The 16,425-nt window shown below is 66.7% G+C and overlaps 1 protein-coding gene and 1 long non-coding RNA gene across 2 annotated transcripts in view; one reads left to right on the top strand and one right to left on the bottom strand.

Annotated features, from left to right (window-relative positions):
* Positions 1-2,666: 2,666 nt before the first annotated feature.
* The window catches only part of DOCK6 (dedicator of cytokinesis 6), a 49,761-nt gene continuing 36,002 nt past the window's right edge, over positions 2,667-16,425 (bottom strand). Inside the window, 18 exon segments of the mRNA XM_043506301.1 lie at positions 2,667-4,363; positions 4,714-4,877; positions 5,205-5,311; positions 5,660-5,803; positions 6,115-6,351; positions 6,752-6,841; positions 7,706-7,831; positions 9,803-9,817; positions 10,418-10,549; positions 10,734-10,877; positions 11,351-11,543; positions 11,961-12,061; positions 12,439-12,597; positions 12,921-13,073; positions 13,590-13,724; positions 14,133-14,229; positions 14,629-14,713; positions 16,197-16,323. Coding sequence (XP_043362236.1) covers positions 4,317-4,363; positions 4,714-4,877; positions 5,205-5,311; positions 5,660-5,803; positions 6,115-6,351; positions 6,752-6,841; positions 7,706-7,831; positions 9,803-9,817; positions 10,418-10,549; positions 10,734-10,877; positions 11,351-11,543; positions 11,961-12,061; positions 12,439-12,597; positions 12,921-13,073; positions 13,590-13,724; positions 14,133-14,229; positions 14,629-14,713; positions 16,197-16,323 — 2,256 coding nt within the window. The 3' untranslated portion in view covers positions 2,667-4,316.
* On the top strand, positions 14,875-15,676 carry LOC122458317. The gene is made up of 2 exons (XR_006278310.1): positions 14,875-15,267; positions 15,354-15,676. It is a non-coding gene; the product is annotated as an uncharacterized LOC122458317 (long non-coding RNA).

Here is a 16,425-nt window from a genome sequence, read left to right as displayed (position 1 = left end):
CAGCCACCCGTGCGAGCGGGGGCCCGATCCGGTGTGCAAAGCGCTGCGAGGAGCAGAACCAGAGCCCGGCTGCAGCCTGCCGGGGTGAGCGGCTGGAGAGCTGCAGAACCAGGAGGCCAGAGCGCCAAGGGGTGGGCCTCAGGCCCGGCTGCTCCCGAGCTCCAGGCAAAGGGGATTTGGGCAAACTGGGTGAGCTGAGCTGGGCTGGGCTCATCAGGGTAACGGCCACATCTTCCTGAGGGTCTGGGCGGCACGACGGGGCCCTGATCTCGGTCGGGGTCTGGGCAGCACCTGGCGGGACGGGGCCCTGATCTCGGTCGGGGTCTGGGCAGCACCTGGCGGGACGGGGCCCTGATCTCGGTCGGGGTCTGGGCAGCACATGGCGGGACGGGGCCCTGATCTCGGTCGGGGTCTGGGCAGCACCTGGCGGGATGGGGCCCTGATCTCGGTCGGGGTCTGTGCTAGGTAACATTCCAGGGGAATCTGTGGGGATTGAGGGGCCCATTTACACCCTCCATCAGCACAGTAAGTGGCATTTAGTAGGTGTATTATAGTAGTGCCCAGCCCCCCCACCCCATGCCAGGCGCTGCACAGACCCAGAACTAAAAGCCAGACCCTGCCCATTGCGCTGCCCCGCTCCTGGGGCTCCCCCTGGGTCTTGCGGGCGACTGCGACGCAGGGAAAGAGCCTGGCAGGAGTTAATTCACAGCGGCTGGTGAGCGGCTCTCGGGCCTGGTTCTAATTTAGCTGCTGTTCCCTGCTCTTGGTGCGTTTTTGCTTGGAGCTGAAACGTTACACGAAGAGTTTGTGGCTAGTGATAATGACGTGGGCTAGAGCTTCATGGGTGGAGCCCAGCCGAGATCAGGGCCCCCTCGTGCTGGGTCCTGCCCAGACCCCGACCGAGACCAGGCTGGGGTTCGGATGCACCAGATCACTGTGGGGCTGCCGGCCGCAAGGCTCTGCTGCCAAACACAGGCCCCGGCCCTGCAGCCCGGACTCCGCCAGGCAGCCGAGGTGGGGGGCAGATCCTGGAAGGTCGGGCCCTCGACCTGCACTGGGGCTCCGGGGCAGGGCGCGGGGACAGTTGGGTTTTGCTCCTGCCTCGGCCCCGACTGACGGGGGGCCAAGTTACGTCATCCTGCTGGCTGTCCAGTTACACGGCACTCTTCCAGGGTCGGGGTCTGTGCCGCACCCGGCCCGACAGGGCCCCGCTCTTGATCGGGGTCTGGGCGGTGCCCGGCGCGATGGGGCCCCAATCCCGGTTGGGGTCTGGGCGGCGCCCAGCCCGACGGGATCCTGGTTTCGGCTCCAGCTGCTCCCCCCCAGGGGTAGCCAGCGAACCCAGCTGCGTCGATTCCGCACCCCGCTCGGCTGGGTTTCGGCTCAGAGCAGAAGGCGTCGCTCTGTAAACAGCAGCTCAGCTCCCGTCTTTCCCGTTGCTGGCGGCTCCAGCTCTGCCCTGTCGCCCGGGGGAAGGCGCCCTGCCCTGCAGAGGGGGCTTGGCCCAGCGGGTGCAGAGAGGGGCTGGCAAAGGGCTCACAGCCAGAGGCATGTGGCACCACCCTGAGCTGGCGTTTCGCTCGGTTCTGCCCGTCCGCTCCTGCCAGGGCCCTGGGCTGGGCTGCCCCGGAGCTGAGCAGCTCTAGGGCCGGATAATCCCCCCTTCTCGCCCCCAAAACGGGCCCAGCCGGACCCAGTAACTTGCCCGGGGGCCTGAGGGAGGCCTGGTGCCAAGCCGGGCATTGAACCCAAGGTCCCGGCCTCCATCTCAGGGCCCCTTGTGCCCCTCCCCACACCTGCTGGGGCGATTTGCAGGCAGTGTCACCTCACAAGAGTCCCCCGGCTGCCTTGCCGAACCCAGCCGCATGGCCTGGGGCACCTGGGTTCTTTCCCTGCTCCAACCAAAGGCAAGTCCCGCCCCCTGCCTCAGTTTCCCCTCCCACCCTGCAGCTAGCTAGACTGGGAGCTCTTTGGGGTCTGGACAGTCTCTCACTGCGTGTCTAGGCAGCGCCAGGGCCCGGATCTCAGACAGGGTCTGGGCAACACCTGGCACCAAGTGGGGTTGCCCGAGATCTCAGTCAGGGTATCTCAGTGCTACTGAAATACACCTAATAGTAAATAATTCACATCCAGCCCAGCCCCTAACCCTGCTGAGGCCCTTCCGCTGGCCCCCACGGCCGTCAGCAATTCCTGCCCAGGTGCCCGCCTGTCAGCAGCGCCTGCCTCCCAGCTGCCCGTGAACGAGCCGGGCCCCCCCGGCGCAGCTGACTGCCCCCTCCCCCGTGCCAGGCCCTGCTCCAGCCGTTGGGTCTATCAGAGCTGGGCGCTATCACCCAGCACACACCACCCTGGCATGGGCCTGGCAAGATTAGATGCCACAAGCTCCAGCGAAAGGGGGCGGGTGTGTGGTGGGGCCTGGCTTTGCCACTGGCCCGGGGGGTCCTCAGTTTCCCCTCCAAAGCCTTGGTGAGCGTCAGCTCTTCAGGCAGGGATGTGTCTGCACAGCACTCAGCCCGAGGGGGCCCCCACATTCCTGGGGGGCTGCACGGGGGCTGGCGGGCAAAGGGATCCCCCCAGCCCGGCTGGGGGTGGGGTCTGCACAGCCCTCCCCCGGGAGCCCCGCTCTCGGCCCCACTGCAACACAAACCAGACTCGGCTCCTGGGAATTCAAACAATCCAAAGGTTTTGGGTTTTATTGTTAAATTGCTTTATAAATAAACCCCCGGCCGGCGCCTCTCCCCGCAGTCCCAGCCGGCCAGACGCAGGGTGGGGGGGCAGGCCCAGCCTGGGGGGCTATGGAGGATGCTGAGGGGAGACCACGTCCCCCACGTGTCCTGGCCCAGAGGAAAGCAGGAGCCAAATCCAATGGGGTGCATGGGGGGGAGGGAGCTGGGGGGGCAGCAACAGCTTCACCCCTCCCCCACCTGGTATTTAATGTGGGGGAAAATTTGCAGTTTGGGGTTAAGGCCGGTGGCTCAGACCGTGAAGAGGGTGGGGTGGAGGGGGCACAGCACCAGTGATTGGAAGGGGGAAGGGAAGGTCTGGGCTCCCCCCCCAGGACCTGCTGGCGTTGAGGGGGCAGCAGGGCCCCACGCTGAACACTCTTGGCCCCCCCCAGGTACAGCTGGGGAGTGGGGGGGCTCGCACTGACACTGCAGGGCCTGGGGAATCCCCTGCCCACCCTACAGGTGGAGGGCCTGGAGTGGGACCTAATGGAGGGGCCCACGCCTGGCAGTCCCCACTCCCCAATCTCTGTGCCCCTTTGCGGGGGGCACACCTGCCCCACTGCCAGTAGATCAGCCCCCCCCCCGACTCACAGGGAAACTCATAGCTATGCTTCACCCTGCCTCTGCTTGCCCCCCCCATTTAACCAACTCAGCCCCCCAGCCCGCCCCTTCCACCCATGGGTTAATGAACGTCCCAGAGGGGCCCCCCCGTGCTGGAGGTCAAGGGAAGAGATAGCAGAAGCAGGGGAGAGGAAGACTCCTCAGGGTGAGAAAAGAAACATACAGAGATGAGGAGGGTGGGAAGTGGGGCGCCCCCCCTTACACTACAGCTAGGGCAGGCCCTAGCCCTTGGCTGGCCCCCCCCAGCAAAGGGATTGGGCAGAGGCTGTCTCGTGCCCCCCCCCGGGAGGTGTGGGGGAGCAGGATCCTCAGGCACCACAAGGGCCATAGGGCCCCTGGCTTTGGGGCGTGGGGGGAGGGAGCTAGGACTCCTGGATTCCATTCCCTGCACTGGGAGGGAGACCTCCATGGCCTGCCCCCCTCTCTAGCCCCAGGAACCAGCCAGCTGTGCCATTTGTCACGGGGCGGGGGGGGGGGAGATCCCGGCCTGGTGCCACTTCGCTGCCCACATTTGGGGGATCCGCAGGGGGAGACGCTGCGGGGGCAGCTTGCTGAGCTTTGGTCCAGAGGCAGGGCCCCTGGCAGGATTGGGGCCACCCAACTTCTACCCCTGGCTGCTGGGTAAACAGGCCAGAGAGCCCGCCTGGCTCCCGCAGCACCGGGCACAGGCTGGGGGAGAGACACCAGGCCCGAGCCCTGCGCTTTAAGGCCCCGGGCAGCAGAAGGCAGAGGGAAGGGGCGGAGACCGACCCCGATACACCATGGACACCTGGCATTTGACTGGGTCGAGTGGTCTCCCCGCAGGCCCTGCTGGGGGCAGAGTTTGAGCCTGGGCCTGGACCCGGGGGAGGCGGGCTGGGCTGGCTCCATACGGGGGGCTCAGCAAGGCACGCTGGAGGCTGGGAGAGGTGTCCCCCCCAGGCTGGAAGAGCAGATGCAGCCGGTCCAAGGTGATCCTGCTGGCTCCTCCTAGCCCTCCAGCTTGTGGAGACTAGACCTGTTCAGAGAGTTTCCGGTGGTGGCGAAGGGGGGAAGCCTCCAATTAATCCAATGGGTGAAATTAACATGTGGCAAATCCGCACCCTCCCCGGCGGACCCTGGTAACTGCCGGGTGTGGAGAGACCCCAGGGAACAAGCCAGCCCTGGATTCCCAGCTCAGGGAAGGGAGTGGAGTGGAGTGGTTAGAGCAGAGAGCCAGGACTCCTGGGTCCCATTCCTGGCTATGCCACAGGATTCCCTGCATGACCCTGGGCAAGTCCCATCTCCTCTCTGCCTCAGTTTCTCCCCTTGTCCTGTGCGTATTCCAGCTGGGGACGGTCTCTCCCTGGGTCCGGGCAGTGCCTGGTGCTGGGGGATGCTCACTGGTGGGTGGAGCGCGGGACGAGCGGGGCGTAGAGCTGGGGGATCCGGCGGCCCAGCAGAGGGTGCAGCGACTCCCGGAGGCGCAGGTAGTTCCGTTCCAGCTCCCGGTGATACTCGCGCTGGTCCGGCCCGATCAGCGACTTGTTCTTACGCAGGGCGTCTTCGCACCTGGAACCGAGGGGTGGGGCTCATGACCACGGCCAACAGAGTTCCCAGAATGCACTGCTTCGCCCCAGCTGAGTGCAGCACCCAGTGCTGGGGGAGGGGGCTGGGGGCTCGGAGCCCAACGGAGGGACCCCAGGCGGGGGGAGGGGGAATCCCTTCTCCCTTTGGGGAAGCCACCCCCAAGCCTGCGCTGGGCAGGGAGGAGCCAGGACCCAGCCCCCCAGCTCCTGGGGATGAGGCCAGCCTTGGGGAAGTGGGGGGCTGGCGGCCGGGGTCGAAGGGGGGCTGGGTGCTGGGGGGCAGATGTGGGGTGCCGGGGGGGGCCAGTACCGTTTGGTGAAGTCCCTGAAGCAGAGGCGCAGCTTGTTGTGGTGCCGGTAGAGTCGGGGGTCGTCCGGGATCTCGGCCAGGAACACCTGGGCCACCTCCAGCGGGCCCTGGGCAACGGGCAGTGGGTCAGCGCGCTGCCCCACCCCCGCCCTTTGCCGGCCCAGCCCTGCCATGCCCCCCTGCCAGCCCAGCCCCGCCCCCGACCAGCCCTGCCAGCCCAGCCCAGCCCTGCTCCACCCCCGACCAGCCCAGCCCTGCCCCCCTGCCAGCCCAGCCCAGCCATACTCTGCCGGTGCCCAGCATGACCAAAGCTGCCATGGGGTGGGGGCAGCGGGGGATGTGGGGGGGGCACTGGCACAGCCCCAGAGGGGGGTGGGGGGAGGATCGATGCCCCCTCCCAGCCCGTGTCCGGTGCGTGACCCCCAACCCCCCTGCCCTGCCCAGGGCCGCCCGACCTGGTTGACGGTGGTGCCCACGCAGCCCTGCAGCACCATCTGTAGCATCTTGGCGTCGGCCGGGTCCTGGTGGGTGGCAAAGGCCAGTTCCTGCGTCTTCTTCTGCATGTCCTCAATGGCCACCTCGATGGGGGTCAGGATGATCTGGGTGCACCGGGGGGGGGTCAGCTCGGCCCCCCCAGACCCTCAGGCCCCTGCGGCACCCTGTCCCCCGGCTGAAGCCCCACCTCACTCCCTGCTGCCCAGCCCCCACTGCTGAGCCCCCCACCCCCTGGCGCCCCTGCCAAGCCCCCACTTCACTCCCCGCAGCCCGGTGCCCACTGCCGAGCCCCCACCCACAGTGCCCCCGCCAAGCCCCCACCTCGCTCCCCGGTGCCCACTGCCGAGCCCCCACCTCACTCCCTGCAGCCCGGTGCCCTGCCGAGCCCCCCACCCCTGGCGCCTCCCAGCGGCACCTCCTCCTTGTGGACAACGGGCAGGCGGGTTCTGATGTAGGGGAAGGCGTGCGAGGTGGTGAGCAGCGTCTTGCGTTTGTGCTGCTCGTGCAGCTCCCCGTGCGCCCGCCCGTCCGGTGTGAAGGGCGTGCAGAAGAGGAAGCTGCGCAGACCGTAGTTCTTCTCGAAGTAGGTGACTCGCTCCTTCAGCTCGTAGGTGTCGAAGAACGGCTCCACATAGGTCAGCTGGATGTAGGCCTGGGGGGTGGAGGGGCGTGAAGGGGGGCACGGCCGGGAAAGCTGCCACCCAGCCCCAGGGAGCCCCATGACAGGAGGACTCAGCCCACCCCGCTCTCCTCACAGCCCCAGAGCTGGGTAACACTGGGCAAGTCCTTGTCCTGCTCCGTGCCTCGGTTTCCCCTCCTGCCTTGGGTCTACTCAGACTGGGAGCTCCTTGGGGCAGGGCATGTCTCACTGTGTCCATGCAGCACCCGGCACGATGGGGACCCCCAATCTTGGCTGCGGTCTGGGCAGCAGCTGGGTGACAGGGGGCTCTAATCTTGGCTGCACCCGGTGCAACAGGGGAGAGAGGGGGCCCAGTCTCAGCTGGGGTCCCCAGGCACTGCCGTATACTCCTACCCATGGGCCCCAGCTTTACCTTATTGGGGTCCAGCTTGGCCTTGTCCACAGGGTTCGAGTCCTTGATGATCTCGACCAGGTCATCCCCGAAGCGTTCGGCGTAGAACTCCTGGGGGGAGAGGGAGAGACCCCTCCGTTCTATGGGGCCGGGCCTGGAACCAGCCAGTTTCCAGCCAGGGAGCCTCTGGCCGTCACCCTGGGGGGTGGCCCCAGAACTGCCCCAGGTCCCCCAGCCTGCGGCCTCCCTGGCTGGCAACGGAGGGACAACGGAGGCCCAGTGTGTGTCGAAGGGCCCCCAGCCCCCCACCCCGCTGTCCCGGGGCAGAGCTGCCCAAGCTGCAGACAGAATTCGTCTAGGCGCCCAGAGACCACAATGACAAGCAGAGGGGGCATGGGCGCCTGGCGATCAGGGGTCCATGGGGGGGCACCCAGGCAATGTCCCACACGGGGGGCAGGTAACAAGCCGGGCTCCCAGGAGAGCTGCCAAAATCCAGCAGGGATTCCCGCCCCTCCCCAGCCACTGCGGGGAGCTGGGGGGCAGTGTGAGGGGCGGAACCAGCCCACGGGACTCCGGCCAGGGAGGCCCGAGGGGGAGAGCAGGGGCCATTTCCAGCCGACCCACAGCCCGCAGCTACCCCAGTCCTGGGCTCCCCCCATCCTGCCGGTGTCCCTCACTCCGACCCGCAGCCCCCAGCTACCCCAGCCCTGGGCTCCCCCCATCCTGCCGGTGCCCCTCACTCCAATCTGCAGCCCTGGGCTCCCCCCATCCTGCCAGTGCCCCTCACTCTGACCCGCAGCCCCCAGCTACCCCAGCCCTGGGCTCCCCCCATCCTGCCGGTGCCCCTCACTCCAATCTGCAGCCCTGGGCTCCCCCCATCCTGCCAGTGCCCCTCGCTCCGACCCGCAGCCCCCTCTAGCCCAGCCGTGGGCTCCCCCCATCCTGCCAGTGCCCCTCTCCCCACCCCTGCCTCACCTCCAGCCGGTGGGAGATCTCGGCCAGCTTGGTGATGGATGGCTCTTTATACACAAACTCCTGCTCGTCCAGGTCCCCGAACTTGCTGCCGTAGAACCCGACCCGGAAATACGTCCCAAACATGCGCTGGGGAACTGGGGCAGAGCGGGGCCGGTGAGCCTGGGCGCCAGCCCTCCCTTAACTGCAGCCATCTCTGGGGTGCAGCGCGGCTGCTGGATACAGCAACAGCTTGGGGGCTGGAGAGAGCGCCCCCTACTGAGCCCCCCACCCCCTGCAGCACAGTGCCCCCTACTCACATCCGGCATGAGTGCCCCCCACTGAGCCCCCTGGAGCAGTGTCCCCTAGCGCCTGGCAGTGACCCCTTGAGTCCCCCACCCCACTCCCTGATGTTTCCTTTGGGGGTCTCCCATCCCCCAGCATCATCTGGGGCCTGCTGCCCCCACCCCTGCCCAGTGAGACCCGTCCCAGACCTGGCACGCAGCCGCGCTGCGTCACGAGGCTGGTGAGCTGTGGCAGGCCGTGCCAGGAGGCCGTTAGCCAGGGAGCTGACAGGGTGGGGAAGGGGCGGCCATGGTGCTGCCATAGGGGAACCCCGGGACCTGACTGGTGGGGGGGAGGGGGGTGATGCTCTGGGCTCCTGGCTGGGGATAGAGCGGGGGGGGGCTGCAGGGGGCAGTGAGGCCTAATGGTCATAACACGATGCCTGAGTTCTCCCCCCAGCTCTGGGTGGGGAAGTGGGGGCTAGTGGTTAGACCCCACCCAGAGCTGGGGAGAGAACTCAGGAGTCCTGGCTCCCGGCCCCCTGCTCTAACTACTAGATGCCTCCTTCCCTCTCAGCAGGGACCCAGGAGCTGCTCTCTGACCCTGCTCCCCAAACCGCTGCCCACCCTGCGGGGAGCCGGGCACAGCAGGGAAACCCGCGGCCTTGCCTGGGCGTTCCTGGGCGCGAGGCTCCGAGGCCGGACCCAGAACCCACCAGGCTCAGGGGTTTCCAGGGAACAGCCCCCCCCAGTCCCTTCCCAGGCATTCGGCAGCCACGGCCGCACCCCCACACAGACGCTCCCCCCCATCCTCCAGCACAATCCAGCCCTCAGAACCCCCTGCCCCCCAGGGCACCCCCTCTCCCGTTCCTGCTGAGAGGAGAGCCCCCCTCTCCCTCGGTAGCCTCAGGACCCCGGCTCAGGCCCCTTCCCTACGAGCTTTTCTCTGGCTCCTCCCCTGCATCCCCACCCGACCTGGCTTTGCTCCCTGGCTGGGAGGTTCCCGCAGCTTGGAGGACATGGCCCAGGTACCCCTCCAAATTGGTGGGACGCCCCAGGGGGGCGACTTACCACAACATCGAGGTGGGGGAGCAGCAGCGGGCAGGACCGGCAGCCGGGGAGAGAAGACGAGAGGCAGCAGGTTAGTAGGAGGCAGGGGGTGGCTCCTAGCGTGGCACTGGGGGGCCCAGGGCCTGGCAGGGGGGGCCCCCAGGACACATCGGCACCCCCCCTTGTGGTAGAGCTGAAACCACAACAACCATGCAGCCCCCATCCCCCCCCGAGGCACTGCCACCCCCAGCCACCTCCACTGTGACCCTCCATACCGAGGTGAAAGGTCACCACCGCCACAGCTGGGGTCACCCGGGGCACACTGGGGCAGAGGGGCCGGGGGGGCTGCAGCCCCACCCTGAATGGGGATTTCCTGCCCTGGCCCACAGCTCTTCCCAGCCAGGGCTACCCGGCCCCCCAGCCTGGAAGTGGGCGCTAAGCAGGGACCAGCCAAGACCTGCTAACTCATCACGCCCAGGACAACCACCCACAGTCGGGGTCACTTGCAGCAGGGAGAGCAGGGCTACTAACCACTAGGCCACACCTGGCTCCCCAAGCCAAGGAAAGAACCCAGGAGTCCTGGCTCCCAGCCCTTGCTGCTCGAACCGCTAGGCCCCACTTCCCAAGCTGGACAGGGTTAGAAACAGACCATTCTGCCAGGCAGCCCAGAGCATGCACGGGGTGGGGGGAACACGTGGGGGGGGGCTGTGAGGATGCTGCACACACAGGGCTGGGGGAGGGGGTGGGTACAAACAGACACACCCACACCCACACACACGTGTCCTACCTCCCAGCCAGCGCTCTGACAGGACGGGCGCAGAGGGGGGCGGGGGAAGAGAGCAGGAGAGAGAGCTCGTCAATTGCCGTCGGGACCACCCCCGCCCCCCGCCCCCCAGGATCGCACCCGCAGCTTGCCCCAACTCCCCCCCGGACGCTGCAGATGGGGCTTGGAGGTGAGGCCTGACCGATCGGAAAACACTGCCCCCCTGGGGAACTGGGGCAACCCCGAGGCAGCTCCCCACTGCAGCCAGGTGGGCACCCCCCACTTCGCCTTCAGTGGGAGGCTGGGGTCCCCTCCCCTCCAATTCACATCTCTGCCACAAGGGGACGCTCTCACCAAGGGACCATACCCATACTGTGCCTCAGCCGAACAGCCAAGGGGCCCCCCTCAGGCTAATAGAAGTCGCTCCATGGTGCAGAGAGGGAAACTGAGGCACAGACAGGAAAGGACCTGCCCAGGGACGCGGGCAGACAGTGGCAGAGCCAGGGAGAGAACCCAGGAGTCCTGGCTCTCAGTCCCAACACCACCCACTGGAGCTGCTCCCCTCCTGGAGCGATGGCCCGAGGCTGCAGGGCCCCGGCCCGCGGTGCCCCCCAGCTGTGCCCACCGGCGGGTGCTCACCTGGCTGGTGATCTTGCCAAAGGCATCCTGCAGTTTGCCATGCAGCGCCGCCAGCTTCTTGAACTCCCGGTTGGCCTCGTGGATGGGGATGAGGATCTTGTAGACCTCGTTCACTGCCTCGTACAGCCCGCCCTGGGGGGGTCAGATGGGGATCGCAGCCCCCCAGCCACGTGAGCAAAGGGGGCAAATAGTCTGCCCCTGCCCAGCTCCCCCAGGCCAAAACACGCCCTTCCAACACCCCACGCACTGCCCCTTCCCCCGCCGGGGCAGGCTCCCTCGGCCGGCGGCGGCAGTAGGGCCGTTCCCTGGCGCTCACCATGGTGAAGTAGGCGGCTGCCTGCTCCAGCAGCCCCACCAGCCCCAGCTCGGTGAAGAACTTCCCGGAGCAGATCCCCTCCTCGTCCGGGGCCAGCACGTCGTCCGAGACGGCCGACTCCTCCAGCACGTTGGATGAGATGCCCTGCCGGAGACGGGCGGTGAGCGAGGCTGGGGGGCCGAGAACCCCCCCCTGCTCCCCACGAGTGGGCGGGTCAGCGCGCAGGCCTGCCCGGGAATGGGGCAGGGAGGAGGCTCTACTGTTAGAGGGGTGGGGGGGCAGCCAGGACTCCTGGATTCTCTCCCCAGTTCAGGGAAGGGAGTGGGGTCTAATGGTCAGAGCATGGGGCTGGGGGCCAGGACTCCTGGTTTCTCTCCCCAGCTCTGGAGGGGAGTTGGGGCTGGTGGGTTGGAGCGGGGGGGTGGGGGCTGGAAGCCAGGACTCCTGACTTCTCTCCCCAGCTCAGGGAGGGGAGTTGGGTGGGGTCTAGTGGTCAGAGCAGGGGGCTGGGAGCCAGGACTCCTGGGTTCTCTCCCTCTCCCCCTGGCAGGGGTGGTGTGTCTGGTCAGCACTTGAGGGGGCACCGTCCACGATCTCCTCTGCTGCCCCCCGCTCACCTGGAAGGAGACGCAGCCCACGGGCAGGTAGCGACAGTCCTCCAGCATGCTCAGGTACTCGGCCACCAGCGCGGCCGCGTGCACCAGGCACTGGGCCGCCTCAGCGTGGTTCCCCTGCGACGAGTGCTTGGCCGCCATGTTCTGCAGCCACGTCAGCCGCAGGTCCGGGGAGTTCTGGTAGCCCCTGGCAATCCTGGGAAGGAAACGGGCTGGGAGCCAGGACGCTTGGGTTCTCTCCCTGGTCGGGGGGGGTGTCTCATGGGTTAGAGTGGCGGTGGGGGAGGGCTGAGAGCCAGGACACCTGGGTTCTCTCGCCGGCCCTGGGAGGGGAGGGGGGTCTGGTCGGTTGGAGTGGGGGGCTTGAACCCAGGACTCAGTCCGTTAGCTTGTGACAAGTCTCCCCTCTGCTCCTCAGCCCCCCACTTCTCTACTGGGAGGTGCCACTTCCAGGGAGTTGCCGGGGGGGCTGTATTCCTGCCTGTACAGTGCTGAGCAGTGGATGGGGGGGCAGGACCAGGAACCTGGCTGGGGGCGGATAGGGCTTGGGGGAGGATGCTGGAGGAGCAGGATGGGGCGTGGCCATGGCTGGGGGCGTGGCCGGGGCTCTCACCTGTACATCAGGTCTATCAGCATCTCCGGATCCTCCTGATGCTCCTTCATCTTGACGGTGTCGGTGAGGATCATGTGCAGGTTGAAGACGAGGTCCTGCACCTGGGGGGGAGGACATGGCCCAGGTACCGGGGCTCAGACTCCCCCCTCCCCGCCCATCACCCCACACTGCCAGTGCCGCTCCGGGAGTGTGGCTGGGCTGGGGCCCCCAGCAGAGCCGTCCATGCACCGGCCTGCCCCAGGGGGCCGAGAGTCGGGGAGCCCTTGGCTGGACCAGCCCCAGGCTGTAGAGGGGACCCTGTGCTCCCCCCGCTACCATGGGAACAGGCTCCGGCTGGTAACCACCCAGTACCCACTCAGCTACAGGAATGGGCCCTCAGGGGGCACAGCGGGGGAGCCTGGCTGGCTGGGAGCCTGTCAACCAGGGCAGGCCCCCCTGTTCAGCGAAGGTGCCATGCAATGAGGTTGCCCCCCTGTACCTGCTCAGCGAAGCTGCTGTCCCGCAGCCCGGCGTCCTCCTCGGCGTAGGTCAGGATGGTTTTCAGCGAGCGCCGTAGATGCTCCTCGTTGAAGTTGGACGAGGTCCCGACCAGCGAGGAGAGCGACATGGTCACCTGCATCTTCACCCGGGCAAAATTCTGCGGGGGGGAGCGGAGGGGGTGAGCTGAGGAACCTGCAGTGCCCTCCGCTGCCAGGCACAGCTCTGCCCGGCTCCTGGCACGGGAGTGAGGGCAGGGGATGCCCAGACAGCCCCTGGGATCCCGGTGGCTGGCTGTGCCCGAGTTCCCTGGCAGCCTGGAGCTTCCAACAAACCACCCCCATTTTCCTCTTGCAAAGGAGCCGGCGGTGTACCCCAGACGGCCCATCTGACCGCTGCGCTCCACCCCAGAGACAGCCGCATGGCAGTGGGCAGGGAGTGGGGGCCATGCCCGGGGGGGGGGGGGGAAGGGGCTGCACTCACGTGGCCGATCTCGAAGTTCTGGCGCATGAGCAGGTAGAGGGAGGCGCTGGCGTGGGTGCGGATGGCAGCCACCCGGCTGCTGCAATGCCGCAGCAGCCGCAGACACAGGTCGGCGCAGAGCTCCGTGTCCTCCTCAAACAGCATCTCCGGGAACTGCACCGCGGGGAGAGGGGTTACAGCTGCCCCTGGACCCCAGGACGCCTGGGTTCTCGCCCAGGGCTGGCAGGGAGCGGGATCCAGTGGCTGGAATGTGGGGGGGTGCTGGGAGCCAGGACTCCTGGGTTCTCGCCCAGCTTGCCGGAGGGCCCAGCAGCTGCGGCAGGGGGTTGGGTTCCCATCCTGGCCTCACCACTCCCTCCAGATGGAGTCACACAAACCCGGGCGCGACCCCCTCAGACCTGGCCTGGCCCAGTCACCCATGGGACGGGCCCTGGCGAACCCGCCCCGGGCTCCGATCTCCCGCTGCCCAGGGGCCCAGATGGGTGGGCAGACAGAGCCCTTCTCCCCACAGCCCAGTCACCCCCCCACCCTCCCCACCAGCTCCCCGCGGGCCATCGATCTCGGGGCCCCTGGATCGACCTGTCCCGGCTGGGCTGAGCCAGCGGGCACCTGCTCCAGTCCCGGGGCGCAGCTCCTCGGAGGCCACGGAGCGCGGGGGGCCCCACTCACCTTGCTCACCAGCGCCCTCTGGGAGGCGAAGCAGTGCTGCAGGAAGAGGGCGCTGGGCGTGCAGGCCATGCCATGCAGCAGCACCCGCAGCACCCCGTCCAGCACGCTCTCCTTGGCCTCCACCAGCAGCACCGTCTGTGGGGGAGAAGGGCCGTGAGGGCGGAGCTCCCAGGGGGAGGGGCCGTGAGGGCGGAGCTTGCTGGGTGGGGGAGCTTGCCAGGGGAGGGGCCAGGAGGGTGGTGCTCCTGGGGGCAGGGGGGGTGGAGCTCGCCGGGGGCGGGAGAGGAAGGAGCAGGAGGGCAGAGCTTGTGGGGTTGGGGGTATTGCCTGGGGGGGCTGGGGGGGCCGGGAGGGCGGAGCCTCCTGGGGAAACCAGTCCCCGATGTTCACAGGGAGCAGGGGCTGGTTGTTAGAGGCAGGAGCTGGGAGCCAGGACTCCTGGGTTCCATCCCCAGCTCTGGGAGGGGGCAGGACAGGTCAGCGGCAGCTGCTGGGGCGCGGGGGGCTCTGGGAGGGAAGGGGTTAACGCCACCTTGCCCCCACCTGGACGATGATCTCCAGCGTGTCCAGCACCACCAGGTTGGCCTCAGTCGCCAGGTTCCCCTCCACCAGCACCTCCTGCTCCACCTCCTCCAGGCTCCTGGGGGAGAGCGGGGCATCAGCATCCACCCCTCCCACCCCGGTGCCCCCCACCCCCCAGCCTGGCACTCCCCCGGACCAGCCCCCCACAGTGCCACAGGCTCCTTGGCGTCACTCCTATCCTGGTCCCTGCCCGGTGCCCACAGCCCCCACCCACCCCATGGCCCCCCAGTGCCCAACACAGTGCTCCCCAGCATCCACCCCCCACCCAGACACTGCCCCAGCACCCCCTAGCATGGAGCCCCCCCCGGACCAGCCCCCCGCAGTGCCCCGGGCTTCCTGGCATCGCTCCCATCCTGGTCCCTGTCCAGTACCCCCCAGCCCGGTGCCCCCAGCCTGGTGCTCCCAGTGTCTCCCGGCACCCCCCACCCCAGTGCCTCTGGCGCGGCAGCACACGCACTTGTCCACCTTGTCGGAGTTCGGGCGCCAGTGGGCGAGGTTCTTCCTCCAGCGAACGCTCTCTTGGCCCCCCAGGGGGCTGCGCTCTGCAGGAAGGCGGGGGTGTGTGTGTCAGGAGCTGCATGGCAGGGGCTGGGGGAGCTGCAGGCTGGGGTGGGCAGAGGCAGGCGTGGCACAGCAGGGGCTGGGGGAGGGGGGGCATGCCACAAGCTGGGGGAGTCTGGCAGGTGCAGTGGGCAGGGTCGGCCAGGGCCAGGGGGCAGGCACAGTGGGCAGGGCCGACAAGGGGGTGTAATGTTATTGACATGAACTGGGACCGTATAGATCATTGTTGCAATCAAGATCCTGTAGTTGCACCAAATCTTGTACAAAGGAGGTCGAGGACGGTGTCTATGGAGAGGTTTCGAGTTGCTGGTTATGACGATGCTGTCTGTGTGTGTCTGTGTGTGTGTGTCATTTGCGTAGGTGACGTTATGACTGTTACGTGTTTTGATTCTAAGCAGCCTCAGTGAAGTATTTGGACAGCTTCTTGAGAAGGGGCTATTCTCCGAAAGTGCCCAATCCAGAAACACTTTGTTGACAATGGACTTTGAGAGACGCCAATCCACATCTGAGCTTTCCTGGGAACTCAAACTAACATGTAAACAAGGGCAAACTGAGTCATGCATGGACATGTGACTTGCCCATGTGACTCCAGACTCCATCTTGCTGCTGTGATTTCCACAGTGAGAATGGAGGGGGGTCCTCCCACGGGCAGAGAATATAACAGGCCCTGAAAACCCCTCCCATCTTGTCTTCTGTCCTGCTTCTCACCCCTGTGGGGGACCTTGCTACAAACTGAAGCTCTGAACAAAGGACTGAAGGACCCATCCCAGCTGGGGATGTTCTCCAGAGGCTTGATTTGAACCTGCAGCTTATTCCATCGCTGCTACAAGCCTGAACCAAGACCTTTGCCGTTACTGGATGGAACCGATTCCATTTCACCAGTGCTGGCTCTCACCGATATCGGTTTCCTTTGATCAATAAACCTTTAGATTTTAGATGCTAAAGGATCGGCAACAGCGTGATTTGTGGGTAAGAGCTGACTTGTACCGGGGCCTTTGGGATCAGGAGAACCATCTTTCTTTTACTGGGGAATTGGTTTTCATAACCATGCGACCCCACAACGAGTGGCGCTGGTGGGGATCCTGGGAAACGGGCGTGTCTGAGGGCATTGCTTGCCTGACTTGTGGGTAGCCAGTGGGGTGAGACCCAAGTCCTCTCTGGCTGGCGGGCTTGGTTTGCCTTAATTTGCAAAAGACCTGCCCTGCTCTCAGAAATTTGTACTGAATTGATATGCTCAGAAGTGTCCCTCCAAAGCCAGCATTGTTACTGGGTGGGGAGGACAGTAGTGGGGGGGGCAAGGAGAGCTGGTGGGAGGGCAGGGCCAGTAGCAGGGGGGGCAGGGCAAGGGGGGACATGGCCATGGCTCAGCCCCGTAGCGTTGCTCCCCCCGGCCCATGAGAAGCTGTCGCTGCAGCTCTTGTGATGGGGGGGAGTCAGGCCATTGTCCCCCCCACCCCGGCTCACCCCTGCTGCGCCGCACCATCTCCTGGCGCGCCCCGACGGTGCCCAAGATGGCCTCCTCCAGCCGCGCCTTCATGTCCAGCGACTTCTTAAAAGCCAGGCTGCTGATGCGCTCGAAGGCCTTCCTGCCCTGCGGGAGTGGGGGGGTGAGAACAGGGCTGGGGTCGGGGGCGGCCGCAGGGAGCCGGATTAAGCACTGCGGGGCTGATGGAAGGTTCCCCAGGGAATCAGA

This window comes from Dermochelys coriacea, chromosome 20 (genome assembly GCF_009764565.3).
Source record: "Dermochelys coriacea isolate rDerCor1 chromosome 20, rDerCor1.pri.v4, whole genome shotgun sequence".
Classification (NCBI taxonomy): domain Eukaryota; kingdom Metazoa; phylum Chordata; order Testudines; family Dermochelyidae; genus Dermochelys; species Dermochelys coriacea.
Note: the sequence above shows the minus strand (reverse complement) of the source record. Positions and strands in the feature narration are given on the sequence as shown.